Source organism: Salvelinus namaycush, chromosome 2 (genome assembly GCF_016432855.1).
Source record: "Salvelinus namaycush isolate Seneca chromosome 2, SaNama_1.0, whole genome shotgun sequence".
NCBI classification, from domain to species: Eukaryota; Metazoa; Chordata; class Actinopteri; order Salmoniformes; family Salmonidae; genus Salvelinus; species Salvelinus namaycush.
Window position 1 is genome coordinate 64,543,023 of NC_052308.1, and position 16,598 is coordinate 64,559,620.

At 44.4% G+C, this 16,598-nt stretch overlaps 1 protein-coding gene across 5 annotated transcripts in view; it reads left to right on the forward strand.

The window, feature by feature from the left end:
• LOC120066011 (regulatory-associated protein of mTOR-like) overlaps window positions 1-16,598 on the forward strand; it is a 195,043-nt gene that overhangs the window by 54,741 nt on the left and 123,704 nt on the right. For all 5 annotated transcript variants that reach the window (XM_039017056.1, XM_039017073.1, XM_039017064.1 and 2 more), the window contains exons 5-7: window positions 8,512-8,670; window positions 9,440-9,586; window positions 16,275-16,450. In XM_039017056.1, coding sequence (XP_038872984.1) covers window positions 8,512-8,670; window positions 9,440-9,586; window positions 16,275-16,450 — 482 coding nt within the window. The remainder of the gene's footprint in view (window positions 1-8,511; window positions 8,671-9,439; window positions 9,587-16,274; window positions 16,451-16,598) is intronic.

Here is a 16,598-nt window from a genome sequence, read left to right on the forward strand (position 1 = left end):
TTATGTGATGCCATAGGGCTTAGCTGTAGCGTCATGGTCCTGAGGCGCTAGCTTTATAGCATACAACGGTGAAGGTAGAGATATATGGTAGCGTCTAGTTGTATTTAGCCCAGTGGCCATGGTAGAGTTATGTGATGCTGGCCTTCACAGCAAAACAGCAGAGTTATGTGGTGCTAACGGGGCTAGCTGCATAGTGTACACTGCAAACAGAGTTATGTGCTGATTACATGGTGGCTTGTGGGCCCCTGTGGCTGACACACCTCTGGGGGACGGAGGTTTACACAGCTCATTCTGCTGGCCACCACTACTACATCAGCTCCCGATCATCCCAGTCTGTAACACCACAAGCAGCACACATTAAGTGGTGTAGTGGTCTAAGGCACTGCATCTCAGTACTAGCTGTGCCACTAGAGATCCTGGTTCGAGTCCAGGCTCTGTCGCAGCCGAGGAGGCGCACAATTGGCCCAGCGTCGTCCGTCTCAGCGTCGTCCGTGTCTCATCGCGCTCTAGCGACTCCTGTGGCGGGACGGGCGCATACACGGTGAAATGGTGGCCAGGTGTACGGTGTTTCCTTCGACACATTGGTTCGGCTGGCTTCCGGGTTAAGCGGACATTGTGTCAAGAAGCAGTGGGGCTTGGCTGTGTCGTGTTTCGGAGGACGCACGGCTCTCGACCTTCGCCTCTCCCGAGTCCGTAGGGGAGTTGCAGCGATGGGACAAGACTAACAACCAATTGGATACCATGAAATTGGGTAGGAAAAAAGGGTAAAAGAAAAACCCTTGAATGAGTAGGTGTGTCCACATTTTTGACTGGTACTGTAGATGGTTGGATGATTTATGAAAGTTAGGCTATTGATTTATAGAGCTAATTAAGTTGGTTTCCTCTCCTCGCTTTTCTTAGACAATTAAGGCAAGGGCTGTTTGCTCATCTCCTAACTCTGCTGCAATATGCTGGTTAACTTTGCTATTATGCACATAGCAACATGTTCTAGGAAAAGGCGTCAATTCAACAGCGCACTGATGTGTTTCTGAACCGCGGACAGAAACTGCTATCTAACGCGGGAGAAAGCTCATTTGTTATAATATCTTTTGTATTAGTGTTCCACCATTGCTCTTACATAATATATCCATATACAATTTCAGTAGCACATGTCTTAGTGACAGGCGGTGCCATTCCCACAGCCTCCACAATGGATCAGTCTGCTTAGACAGGCTATCCCACACCTACCCACACAAACAACAAAATCATTTTATTACATCAATTATTTTTGGGCCAACACACTATACACACTTTGAACTATCTTCCCCCACTACACATTGCAACTGACACAGAAATGGACCCTCACAAATTGCCTGTGTGTCTGTTTACTCTAGGGAATTGGGCCCTGTGTCTGAAATGCATTACAGGCAAAGCCCAGTGTTTGCTCACTAGATTGACTTGAGTTCAAAGGGCTGCAGGGTAAGTCTGTGGATCCTAGCGACCTGTTATCTTTCCTTTTCATCCGAGTGGACGTGCACACACACACACACACAGGACTGTGCAGCTGCAGATTACAGCCCCCAGGGTGTCTGACAACAAGGAAAGAAAGGTGACGCCAGATCAACTGTCTGTCCACTTACCCATACTAACGAGGAAGTGATGCGTCATCTGTGTCATCCTAAACCTGTCATTACTCAGTGCTGGCCTTGCGCTGGTTCATGAACAGTTGAATGATTTATCTTTTCTTCTTCTTACACATTATAGTCAAACACAGGGGTTCCCAAACTTTTTCACTCAGGCCTCCCTTCCAGTATTGGGGAACATCCAGTGATCCACACCTATTTCAATGGGCACAAGCACTGTTCATGACACTGTTCACACCCCGCTTGTTGGTGGAGAGAGAATTCTGCAGCTTTAAAGCTTATTTTCTTGCAATTCTATACATTTAGCCATGTCTGTGTATTAATGTGATATTTGAGTGACTCCAACATAACAATCTGTGGGCTAAAAAACCTTACTAAAAACGTTAGCTGACATGGGCTGGTTGATCTGGGCATTTCTTGCAAGTTATAAATAGCTCTCTAAAGGGATGCAATGACTGATATGACAAGGAAAACTGATTCCTTTTAATAAAAAAACTGTAAAAAGCAATTCTAGTCCCCCTCGCTATTTACAGCTCACTCTGTATTAAAGATGTGATCCGGAACTTTGGTGACTAGTAAGTATTTTTATATCTCTCACTTTGGGCTGGATGTGCCAATGTGTAGTTCATTCATGCATTATCTATGAAGAGAACTATTGTCTTACCTCAATTAGACACAAAATCCCTAGTTTGAAAGCGACTGTTTACTGAAATCTGTGCTGCGCCATTTTCACTACATTTTCCCCAACGTGGGCCAGCCCCCTAACAATTCGAGTTCCAGCCAATGAGGTTCCTTCACTATTTGAGTGACAGCTAGCAAGATGCACAGACAGCAAAGAGAGAGCGAGTAAAAAGTTGTGCACAAAATTAGAGGTCGACCGATTATGATTTTTCAACGCCGATGCCGATTTATTGGAGGACCAAAAAAAGCCGATACCGATTAATGGCCGATTTAAAATATATATATATATATATATATATATATATATATATATATATATATATATATATATATATATATATATATATATATATATATATATATATATATATAAAAATAATAATAAAAAAAAAATATAAAAAAAAAATTTGGGTTTAAAAAAAATATATACATTTTTATTGGTAATAATGACAATTGCAACAATACTGAATTAACACTTATTTTAACTTAATATAATACATCAATACAATCAATTTAGCCTCAAATATATAATGAAACATGTTTAAATTATGCAAAAACAAAGTGTTGGAGAAGAAAGTAAAAGTGCAATATGTGCCATGTAAGAAAGCTAACGTTTAAGTTCCTTGCTCAGATCATGAGAACATATGAAAGCTGGTGGTTCCTTTTAACACGAGACTTCAATATTCCCAGGTAAGAAGTTTTAGGTTGTAGTTATTATAGGACTATTTCTCTCTATACCATTTGTATTTCATGAACCTTTGACTATTGGATGTTCTTATAGGCACTTTAGTATTGCCAGTGTAACAGTATAGCTTCCATCCCTCTCCTCGCTCCTACCTGGGCTCGAACCAGGAACACAACGACAACAGCCACCCTCGAAGCAGCGTTACCCATGCAGAGCAAGGGGAACACAACCACTCCAAGTCTCAGAGCGAGTGACGTTTGAAACGCTATTAGCGCGCACCCCGCTAACTAGCTAGCCATTTCACATCGGTTACACAAGCCTAATCTCGGGAGTTGATAGGCTTGAAGTACAGCGAAGAGCTTCTGGCAAAACGCAGGAAAGTGCTGTTTGAATGAATGCTTACGAGCCTGCTGCTGCCTACCACCGCTCAGTCAGACTGCTCTATCAAATCATAGACTTAGTTATAACAAAATAACACACAGAAATACGAGCCATAGGTCATTAATATGGTCGAATCTGGAAACTATCATCTCGAAAACAAGACGTTTATTCTTTCAGGGAAATACGGAACCGTTCCGTATTTTATCTAATGGGTGGCATCCATAAGTCTAAATATTCCTGTTACATTGCACAACCTTCAATGTTATGTCATAATTACGTAAAATTCTGGCAAATTAGTTCGCAACGAGCCAGGCGGCCCAAACTGTTGCATATACCCTGACTCTGCGTGCAATGAACGCAAGAGAAGTGACACAATTTCACCTGGTTAATACAGGTTTAAAAATATATACTTCTGTGTATTGATTTTAAGAAAGGCATTGATGTTTATGGTTAGGTACACATTGGAGCAACGATACGCACCGCATCGATTATATGCAACGCAGGACACGCTAGATAAACTAGTAATATCATCAACCATGTGTAGTTAACTTGTGATTATGATTGATTGTTTTTTTATAAGATAAGTTTAATGCTAGCTAGCAACTTACCTTGGCTTCTACTGCATTCGCGTAACAGGCAGGCTCCTCGTGGAGAGCAATGTAATCAGGTGGTTAGAGCGTTGGACTAGTTAACTGTAAGGTTGCAAGATCAAATCCCCGAGCTGACAAGGTATAAATCTGTCGTTCTGCCCCTGAACGAGGCAGTTAACCCACCGTTCCTAGGCCGTCATTGAAACTAAGAATGTGTTCTAAACTGACTTGCCTAGTTAAATAAAGATTAAATAAAGGTGTAATTTTTTTTTGTTGCCAAATCGGTGTCCAAAAATACCGATTTCCGATTGTTATGAAAACTTGAAATCGGCCCTAATTAATCGGCCATTCCGATTAATCGGTTGACCTCTACACAAAATGTATCTGTACGTATGTCTCAATTTTCGGGGACCACTTTTGGCTCGTGAGCACTACTTTCAGAACTACTGGCAAAATAAGTATACAAAAGTACCGGAGAATCTCTTTAAAATCATTTTACAAGGTGATATGATTCTGTCATGACACTTGCATCATGTTACTCAGTCTGGCAAGGACAGTACCCTCCATAGAAATAGAATGGCTTTTTATATGGTCGCCTATAGCCTTTACTGTGACTAGAATGTGTCTGACTGGGTGTCTATTAACAGGAGTGACATAAGGGTCTCTTCAATTTCCTGAGGTGTGAATTGGAAGACAATTGACCCAAAGTAAAGGAGCCCCTGGCTGACTTCGCACCAACACACGTCATCACTGACAGATCTAGGAAAGGGTGTGTGTGTGTTTGTGAACATGCAACGAAAGTGAACAGAAATACAGGCCTGCTCATTGTGTGCGCGCGCACCATCAAACCATTGGCATCATTTCTCCTCAGCGGTATTGATCTGAGCAGCTGAAAGCAGGAAGATGATACAGTGCTTGAGAAATGACTCTATTTCTCTTACTCTCTCTCTCTTCTTTCCTCTCTCTCTGCCTATTAGATTTGTGGTTCTCCTTCTCAGCCAAACAATCCCAGTATTTGTGCTGAAATGTTAACATAGCCCTTCCCGATGACAGGAAAAGGCACAGCACTCAACAGATTTGCGTTCATTGACGACAAGTCGGGGTGCCACTGCTGCTGTCAACTATACAAACTGTCTTCAGACATTGTCTATCCTTGCTTGTTCTTTAGAGCTTTTAGAAAGAAATGTAAAAAGTACAATTTGATTTTGCAAATAGTTTTATTTTGCATACATGCTTTTTGATCTGCAACTTCAGTCTGTTAGATTATCAGCTTTCAGTCTTTCTGGTAAAAAACTATCAGACTGGTGACCAAGCTTACAATCTGCCTGTAGTAGTATCTCCTCATTCTCAATCTCATCTTTCTGTGTCACATATTTTTGTTACACAACATTTATGCAAGGCTGGTAATACCATCCATCTTTTCCTTTGTAATCAGAGTGAGTTTAGTCTCTAATGTCCTCGTGGGCTTACCGTCCTGCACCCCTCAGTGTTGAGATGGCTTTAGGAAAGGTTTAGTGTGTTAATGATGTGGCGTCTCAAATGGCACCCTATTCTGTATGTCGTGCACCACTTTGGAGCTTGCTCTGGTCAAAGGTAGTGCACTACATAGGGAATAGGGTGTCATTTGGGACATATGCTCTTATTGTTATGGAGCAGATCAGGGATGAGAGGTTGGTTACGCTCTCTGCTTTTCCTTGTTCTAGTACAGGGATTATCCCGAGTCCCACAGGTCCACCATCAGTGGAAAATGTGTGTGTGTGTGAGAGAGCGAGTATTTGAGTAGCTTACGGTATCAGTATGTCTGAGATTGTAAGAGTCTGTCTTTTCGTGTTCTTGGTTATCTGTATCCTTCCCTGGTACCTGTTCCTTGAAGCAGACAGGGCAGGGTTTAACTCGGTTCAGGTTGACGTGCGCCAGGCACCATATCTGTCCTGACATTGACAGAAACAACAGAACCACTTCATGCACCAATGGAGTCAGTCAGATTTTTTTGTAAGGAGTGATGGATCAATACATGGACACCTCGATAAAGCCAACTAAACAGAGACGGACAGAAACTGAAAGGGCAGACGCACATCAAATTCCCAGCTCAGTGCCAATGGGACTGCTCAGACACTGCTGGGCATTGGGAGCTAGCTGCAGAGGCAGAGAGATGGAGGATAGAGGAGAGATGGGAGGAGGACTTCCTGGGAGTATTGACTTACCTGCAAGGAGAGTCCCAGTGGGGTACCAGGGCTCCCCCTTCAGGTAAAGATTGGGAACAGCAGTTGAGTGTGTGATGGGCACATGTACACAAGCGCTTTCACTCTCTCACTTTCTCTCCTTTCTTCCTTTCTCTCTCCTTCTCTCCCTCTTCCTCTCCTTTTCTCTCTCCTTCTCTTCCTCTTCTTTTCTCTCTCCATCGAACACACTCGCTTGAAGAAAGTTTAGTCAGCCTAAACTGATCAAGTTACCGCCCCATCTCTCCCCACTCACATTTCAGTGTACATCCGATTGTGAAATCCCAACTCTAACACAATTAGCAGCTGCTGATAACACTTAATCTCATAAGGACTAACATTGGATCGTTGAGTGTCTATCCGCCAGGCAGTGTTCAGACTGCAGTCCTATCTGATTGCACCAAACTCAATCAGCAACTTTAGCTTTCAAGGCATTCTCACTGTGTTCTGAAGCCGAATGAGGAGACTGGATGACGTCGTTGAATACAAATACATATTGGACTGATTGGTTCATTGCTAATTAGCTTGGTGTTTCTAATGATTGTGTGGGTTAAATGCTGAAGTCCTTGAATGGGAACTGATGTATTAAAAAAGTTAGTTGGTTCATACTAGGTTGAATGGGAACTGGTTCATTCTAGGTTGAATGGGAACTGGTTCATACTAGGTTGAATGGGAACTGGTTCATACTAGGTTGAATGGGAACTGGTTCATACTAGGTTGAATGGGAACTGGTTCGTACTAGGTTGAATGGGAACGGGTTCGTACTAGGTTGAATGGGAACGGGTTCGTACTAGGTTGAATGGGAACGGGTTCGTACTAGGTTGAATGGGAACGGGTTCGTACTAGGTTGAATGGGAACGGGTTCGTACTAGGTTGAATGGGAACGGGTTCGTACTAGGTTGAATGGGAACGGGTTCGTACTAGGTTGAATGGGAACGGGTTCGTACTAGGTTGAATGGGAACGGGTTCGTACTAGGTTGAATGGGAACGGGTTCGTACTAGGTTGAATGGGAACGGGTTCGTACTAGGTTGAATGGGAACGGGTTCGTACTAGGTTGAATGGGAACGGGTTCGTACTAGGTTGAATGGGAACGGGTTCGTACTAGGTTGAATGGGAACGGGTTCGTACTAGGTTGAATGGGAACGGGTTCGTACTAGGTTGAATGGGAACGGGTTCGTACTAGGTTGAATGGGAACGGGTTCGTACTAGGTTGAATGGGAACGGGTTCGTACTAGGTTGAATGGGAACGGGTTCGTACTAGGTTGAATGGGAACGGGTTCGTACTAGGTTGAATGGGAACGGGTTCGTACTAGGTTGAATGGGAACGGGTTCGTACTAGGTTGAATGGGAACGGGTTCGTACTAGGTTGAATGGGAACGGGTTCGTACTAGGTTGAATGGGAACGGGTTCGTACTAGGTTGAATGGGAACGGGTTCGTACTAGGTTGAATGGGAACGGGTTCGTACTAGGTTGAATGGGAACGGGTTTGTACTAGGTTGATGTAATAATGTGCGGCTTACCAAGAAAAACTTCCTAAAGGACGCTTGAGGTAAAACATAGTTGAGGCACAAAAAAAAAAAAAAAAAAACCTATTGATTTCTTATTACTCACTTTAATCCATTGTACAGGATGCGGACAGTCTATTTTTGTATGACGACGTGTACACACAAAGCAGGCCATTGTCCCACTCTGCTCTCATTGCTAAATGACCTCGAGGCCTGTTTCCCTAATTAAAGGCAGCAGGAGCATTATTTAAATATGCCACTGAAACCTATTACAGCAAGCACAATAGCCTATTCTATTCTCCCCAGGTAGGATAGCAATGACGCAAATACACCTCCTTTCTCATAGAAAAATATTATTCAAATAGAACCAAAAAGACATCGCCCATAGCCCTAACCTACTTTCAGCAGCGCTATTCAGTTGTATCTAGTTATTTCTAGTCCTCGAGGCATTGGCCTGGAAGGACGGTCAATCCACATGCTCTCTGTTTCTCCAAAGTTGTTTAATGATGAATGAAAGAGGAGGGAGTTGAATTGGAAAGACCTGTGTGTGTTTGGCCTGCTTCTTGTTTCACCCCCTTTTCATATTTCTACACTCGCGTCCGTCTATTAATCGATACACTTTAAACTATGGTGTATGTGTCTGTCCACACTCTCAAACTGAAATGCGTCTCTTTCCTTCTCTCTCTCCTCTCATCGAAGGCATGTTGTCAGATCAAATGAGGGGCAGATAGTTGTAGCAGCGTGATAACAGAACACAATATCAAATGATGTTAACGCTCTTCCACTCTTTCTCACTCTTTCTCTCGGTTTCTCTCTCTCTCGCTCAGGCACGTTACAAGCAGAGTCTGGACCCCACCGTAGACGAGGTGAAGAAGCTGTGTACGTCCCTGAGACGCAACGCCAAGGAGGAGCGTGTCCTCTTCCACTACAATGGACACGGGGTCCCCCGACCCACCGTCAACGGAGAGATCTGGGTCTTCAACAAGGTGAGAGAAACACACACATGCAGAAATATATATATATCCAATGATGACTTCCACTTCTGCCTCTACAATCACACTAAGACTCACAAATAAAGTCCAATCGTTGAATACACATGAACACAAACACACACTAACAGGTCCATTGGCTCCACTGATATTAGACTTAAACAAGTTATCCCACACACACACACCCCTCACCAACAACCAAAATAGTTACAGAAATACATTATTTTATGGACAACTCACACAAGGAAGCACCCACTCTAAAAGACACACTGCTCCTGTCTTGGTTTGGGCGATGCCTCTCCCCAGTACACCCCAGAGCCTCTCCTCCTCTCCTCTTCCTCTCTTTATTCCCCTTAATGATGACTCCTATAAAACAAGCCCTGCTGCCTACTGTCTGCTACGGTGTGCCAAGGCCCCATTGATCCCTCTGGTCCACCTCCTAAAACCACCACCACAGAGTATCTCCCAGTATAGTAGTCAGAAACAGCACCAGGACTTTCATTGCTTCCCCACATCCAATCCAAAAAGTGAATTGGAACGCAGATGTACAGTTAAAACCAAATCTCCCCCTCTTTCTTTCAATGTTAGTATTGAAAGAGGATTGAAGGATCTGGCAACATCTTAAACTCATTTTGGACAAGGTTGAACAAATAATTGCTAGTAGTACAGAGAACATTTCTATTTGCTGGCGTGTAGGTGGCTATAACATGGCATCTAATGTTGTCTACCAAAATGTTTAATAACCCCCATCCTGTCTGTCCTGTAGAACTACACCCAGTACATCCCTCTGTCTGTGTACGACCTCCAGACGTGGATGGGCAGCCCCTCCATCTTCGTTTACGACTGCTCCAACGCTGGCATCATCGTCAAGTCTTTCAAACAGTTCGCCCTGCAGAGAGAGCAGGAGTTGGAGGTGGGTGGCAGAGATGTACACTGCATTCGGAAAGTATTGAGGCCTGGACTTTTCCCACGTTTTGTTACGTTGCAGTCTTATTCTAAAATGGATAAAACATACATTTTTCCTCATGAATCTACACACAATACCCCATAGTGACAAAGCGAAAACAGGTTTTTAGAAATATTTGCAAATGTATACATTTACATAAGTATTCATACCCTTTGCCATGAGACTCGAAATTGAGCTCAGGTGCATCCTGTTTCCATTGATCACCTTTGAGATGTTTCTACAACTTGATTGGAGTCCACCTGTGGTAAATTCAATTGATTGGACACGCCTGTCTATATAAAGGTCCCACAGTTGACAGTGCATGTCAGAGCAAAAACCAAGCCATGAGGTCGAAGGAATTGTCCGTAGAGCTCCGAGACAGGATTGTGTCGAGGCACAGATCTGGGGAAGGGTACCAAAAAATGTCTGCAGCATTCAAGGTCCCCAAGAACACAGTGGCCTTTATCTTTCTTAAATGGAAGACGTTTGGAACCACCAAGACTCTTCCTAGAGCTGGCCGTCCTGCCAAACTGAGCAATCAGGGGAGAAGGGCCTTGGTCAGGGAGGTGACCAAGAAACCGATGGTCATACTGACAGAGCACCAGAGTTCCTCTGTGGAAATGGAAGAACCTTCCAGAAGTACAACCATCTCTGCAGCAATCTACCAATCAGGCCTTTATGGTAGTGGCCAGATGGAAGCCACTCCTCAGTAAAAGACACATGACAGCCCGCTTGGAGTTTGCCAAAAGGCACCTAAAGGACTCTCAGACCATGAGAAACAAGATTCTCTGGTCTGATGAAACCAAGATTGAATTCTTTAGTCTGAATGCCAAGCTTCACGTCTGGAGGAGATCTGGCACCATCCCTACGGTGAAGTATGGTGTTGGCAGCATCATGCTGTGAGGATGTTTTTCAATGGCAGGTACTGGGACTAGTCAGGATCGAGGGAAACATTATATATTTTTTTAAATACAGAGATCCTTGATGATAAACCTGCTCCAGAGCACTCAGGACCTCAGAATGGGGTGAAGGTTCACTTTCCAACAGGAAAACAACCCTAAGCAAACAGCCAAGACAACGCAGGAGTGGCTTCGGGACAAGTCTCAATGTCCTAGAGTGGCCCAGCCAGATCCCGGACTTGAACCCGATCGAACAACTCGGGAGTGACCTGAAAATAGCTGTGCAGCGACACCACCCCACCCAACCTGACAGAGCTTGAAAGGATCTGCAGAGAAGAATGGGAGAAACTCCCCAAATACACGTGTGCCAAGCTTTTAGTGTCGTACCCAAGATGATTCGAGGCTGTAATCGCTGCCGAAGGTGCTTCAACAAAGTACTGAGTAAAGGGTCTGAATATTTATGTAAATGTATTTCATTTATAAAAATAAATGTGCACAATTTTTGTGTGTGTGTGTAGATTGAGGGGGGAAAAAACTATTAATTCGGTTTTAGAATAAGGCTGTAACGTAACAAAATATCGGAAAGTCAAGGAGTCTGAATACTTTGAATGCTCTGTATACACACACAGACGTACACACACACACAGTTCCCCCATACACACACACAACCACTCTCCCAGCGAGACCAAGGTATGTGTGTGTATAATGTGCCTTGAATTCCGAATGGCAAGCCAGCTAATTCTTTTGAATGAAAGAAGCGTTTCACAATCTCCTCTCTGTGATCATTGCCAGCGAATAAGCAGCTGGAGCTAAATGAATTAATGATAGTGTTTTGATTTGGTCAGGATCTCCTCTCCCCCTCCCTACCATCCCTCCATCCCCTTTATTCCCCTGTTTTCTTCTTCCTGGCCGTGGCATCTCAAGTGAATTGACAACACGCAGTTCAATTATTCATGGAGGAGTTTGAACGCACTTCAGATTATATTGAATACAGCAGAAAGAAAGAGGATGAGCGAGAGAAGGACACGGAGGGTTGAGATGTAGAGAAAGGGGGCAGAATGTAGATGTAGAGAAAGGGGGCAGAGAGGTGGAGAAGAGGGCGAGCAATAGAAAGGGGGAGGAAGTGGGGAAAAGAGAAGTGGGAGAGGAAGGGATGGCAGCGAGGCGATGGACAAAAAAAAGTGTTACAATGCAGTCTAGAGAGGCTGAGAAAAAGACAGATACTGAGAGGAGATTCGTCCTTCACCATAAAGTCACGCTAAGTTCAATACCAGCAACACATCTTTTCTCCTTTTCTCCCCATCCGTCCATTCAGGCTCCCTCTGCCCTGCTCCCTATGTGTCCAACTCTTACCAGGCTGAGATAGCAGGGGTCACGGCCCAGATAGAGGAAGGAGCGAGAGAAGGCCCAGCGGCCCATCAATAACACTTAAATCTGTCAGTGCGGGAGAGAGGGAGCGGGGAAGGAAGAGCGAAAAAGTGAGAGGGATGGAGAGATGGATCAACAGAGGTCTAGAGCGAGATGGAGAGGGATAGAGAGTAGCCTTCGTTCCTCAGCTGTTAAAAGTGTTGGTATAATTGACCACTCTGGGTTCTCTTTGGGTCACTATGGGGTAAAGCTCTTAGCTCCAGCCAGCTGGAACTGTTGAGAAACTCCATGCTAGCCTAGCTATCCACTCAAGTGTAAGGTTGTAGCCACTGACCAGTGAGTTTGTGAACAAACTATTTAAAATGTGCCATATAACAACATGGGCCATGTGATACATTGGAATTTAATGTGGCATAACCTAAGTATGTGTCTTGGTCGAAAGTAAACGTGATATTTTAAACAAACCTTATTCATCAGAAAAGAATGTGCCGATATGCAAAAGGCATTTATGCTTTGTGTTTGGAGTGGGTCCTTTTTAGTGGGTCAGTTTACGGCTGATGTCTTCAGTCAGTTTGTATTGAAAATGTTGTTTTTCTGGGTCACAGAACAGAACAGTTGGGGTTACTACTGTGTTAGACCACACTGCTTTCAGCTTCATAGCCCTCTGTGTTAGTACTAGGCCAAGTTAAATAACATCGTACCGCTGGCCTAAGGCAAAATGGCTCCACTTTACACCTTGGTGCACCTCTCCCCCGCCTGCACAGCAACAGGAAGAGGGATTGGGGGGAGTGATGGAGAACGAGAGAGAGTTGGAGGTCGGGGATGGAAAGATGAATGGTAGTCGGGAGGGAGAGGAAAGGGCGAGATGGATAGATGAAAGAGGAATATTGAAATAGGATGAGGAGGGAGGTAGGGAAAGAGAGGAAGGAGAGAGGTGGAGAGACAGAGGGAGGGAGGTAGTTCCGGAAGACTATTAAAGATGCATGATAGTACCCAGGCAGGGAGTCCCTGTGCTCTCCACCTCCTCTCCATCCCTGTTTCCGCTACAGCATAACGCTCTGCAGCAGAGTGCACAAAGAGGGTGGCCCTAGTTCACGCCCACGCCTTCTCACACGCACACAACCCTTCTTATATGCATGTATTCACACACACACACACACACACACACACACACACACACACACACACACACACACACACACACACACACACACACACACACACACACACACACACACACACACACACAGGGACAGACTTGATCCCAACAGGGGCATTTTTTAAATGTATTTTTTTTACTGGGAAGGAGGGGGAGGTGTTCTCTCGCTCACTCGCTCACTCACTCGCACACACACACGCACGCAACCTTCAGTCAGGGGTGTGGTGTCTGAGTGCTCTGTTATGAGCAGTCCACTTCCTGCTAAATATTTCAGAACTTACTGTATGGAGTCAGCAATATGATGCTCACTGCATTGTTTGTGTGTCCGTGCTCTTTCTTTTTGGCGGAAGGAGTCGGATTGTTGTGCATTTGTCTGTTGGTATATCTGTTCTCAGCCAATGCACACTCCTGTGTGTGTCTGTGCATGTGTGTATTGTAAAGGCTGTGTTTGTTGACTCCTTGCTGTGTGTGTGTGTGTACACCCCGCTCCCCATACAGTACAATTAGTTCTGTGAATTAGTGTCAGTAAAAAAAAATCCCATACCCAGTGTGATGAAAATAAAATCCTTCCATGCTGATTGTAATGCAAATTTCTGAGATTACGATATGCTAATATGTTAATTACCGAAAGCAGCCAGGTTTCGGCAGTAATGTGGTATTTACCATAAGGTGTATTGTATCCCAATATCCCAAATGACTTGTGTAACAATATTGTTCCACCATCGTTGATCCATCATCATGCATTATGGACTAGTTCAAATATACATGTTGCGTTGGTTAGTGTAACATTCCCCATTTCATCATTAAGACGTGACAGAGAAGATGTAATCGTACGAGACACTGACATGCACAGTGTACATACGCAAGCGCACACACGTCCCTATTTATCCAGACAGGTCTGAGCAGAGCTGTAGGTTTAATAGTGGTATTTATGTGTGGACCTAAAAAGCAATGAAGACACATGGATCTCACACTGAGATGTTAGCTAGCTGCAGGTCCTACATTTAGTTTCCTTTCTCTGGAGTCTCCTCATTATAACACGCTACAATTAGAGAGGAAGGCTCTATATCCATAAGGGGTTTCACTGTGGTTCTACTGATTAGAAGTGACTTATTCCCGGTGTGTTTCTAGAACTGGGAGGACTCATGCTGTCTCATCATGTAGTTTTGAGGTTGTTTGTTGTTTCAGTGTATCTCTGTTGTTTAGGTGGAGCGGCTCTTCTGCCCATGGCTCTGTTGCACCCTGAACTGAGAGACTTTTCATGCCTCTGTTGATTTCAAGTGAAAGTTTTGGAATGTTGTATTTGCACCTCACCAAGGGGGAAAATATGGAGAAAATGCTGGTCTGTCTGTCTGGTTGCATTTCAGAGTGGTGTGTGTGTGTGTCTACCAGCTAGCCCTTAGTAAAATATGACCAGCCTTCCATCGTCTGCACTCTGCCCTAAGTGGCGTTAGTAAGCCTAGGTTTACCATGCCTCACATCAGATGTTGCGGAGTTGACTGTGGGGAGAATTGCGCTTTTTTTCACCTCACATTTCCCAGATTGTGTGTGCTGTGTGTGACACTTGTCTTTGAGTGCATTGTGTGCGTCCCACGTTCCCTTTTCTCCCTATAGACTAAGGAGATGTGAGGACAGAGAGCAGAAGTTCTGTGTCTGATCGACTGGGCATGTGTCCCTGGTCTACTGCACTGTATCTAAGTGTTTGGGTTGACACTTTGGAGAAGATCTTTCACTTCCTCCCTGCATAGCAGTTATAGGCAGCTTGACACAGTGATGTTTTTGAAAAACAGGAAGTGGTTTTAACACTTAAAGCAGAATTTCCCTCTTCTCTGACGGATGGGATGGCACTAGGAGTGGTAGGTAAATCTCAGTCTCCTGGGTGCAATGAAGAGTCCCACTCTTCAACACGCGGTACCATCCATCTACCGTGACGCTTGCTATCATAAGGCTAGACGGACAAAGTGCTTTAAATTGTATTCCACCCTTCCATCATATGCATCAGCTATGCCATCAGTACAAAACTACCCCCAAGGGCCGGATCAAATCTCCAGATCCTTGCCTGAAACTCGGCCGTACGTCGCGTATTGTTAGTCATTGGGAGATTTAGGCTGCACCAGAATTGTAGAATTATGGCAGAACTCACACATTTGAAGCTCGAAAGTACAAGCGCTTCAGTCATAAGTCTGAAGTATTTATAAGCCCAGGGAGTCCATGGTACACAGCCTTGGATAAGGAGGGGAAGGGAGCGCTCCGAGGTCATCAAATGAAATGTGGAGCTCACCTCCACAAACTGCCTAGAGGCAGGCTGACCTTAAACCAGGTCTGGGTGGATCTATACACCCATACAGGAGTAGACGCGCGTGCACACATGCACTCAGGCATAAACACCTGTGCATTCCACACAATGTCTCTCACACCTTTGTATTCAAGGCATTGTACAGGCGGTCTGGTTCCCCAGAATGATAATATCACATTAGCCAATATCTGCTCCAGAGGCTGTTTGTTCAGAGTACACTGTGCTGTCGAACACGGCCGCCGCCCTGAACTTCAAAAGCTCTCTTCCACATCTCATTACCGGATGATAGCGGAGCAGTGAGAGGATCCAATAACCTAAAGGTTTTCACTCCCTTTCTCTGACCTGCACATCCCTCTGGCCTGTTATCTGTCTCCTATTTTCTGTTGGTTCTGTTCTTGGTCTTTTATCTGGTCCTCTTTCTCTTGCTCGGTGTTACCATCTGTGGTTGGTTTTCCCTTCTCTCTTGTTCTGTCATCTTGTTCTTTGTCGACTGTTATTTCTCTTTCACCTCTCTTTTCTCTCTGACTTTATTTACATTTGAGTCATTTAGCAGACGCTCTTATCCAGAGCGACTTAGTTAGTGCATCCATCTTAAGATGGCTAGGTGGGACGACCACATATCACATCATAGTAAGTACATTTCTCCTCAATAAAGTAGCTATCAGCAAAGTCAGAGCCAGTAAGAGGGAAAAAGGTAAGTGCGAGAGTTCGGTATTACATATTTTCTCTATTTTTCTATTATTCCCTGGTGTTCTCTGTTTGTCTATACCTTTTTTCTTTTTTTTAATAAAAACTATTTGTATTTCATTCAGACGGGGATAGCATGAAATCGGTGTGTCCGTCTGTGCAGCTTATCTGTTTGACCTGTGTCTCTGTATAGCCTGTCGCTCTATTAGCCTCATCTCCAATCCAAGTCTTTTTGTCCTCTTCCAGGTGGCAGCCATTAACCCTAACCACCCCCTGGCCCAGATGCCTCTCCCCCCCTCCATGAAGAACTGTATCCAGCTGGCTGCCTGCGAGGCCTCAGAGCTACTGCCCATGAACCCTGACCTCCCCGCTGACCTCTTCACCTCCTGCCTCACCACGCCCATCAAGATCGCCCTGCGCTGGTAAGAGCCACAGTGGACCAGCCAAAAGTTGGATCACTCCAACTTAAAACTCCTTATTCTCAGACACCCTGTCTAAATGGCGTACTTTCCTTGTTCAATTATATCCAATGATATTGATATTAGTATGCCAAATGAAAACGATTTAGAT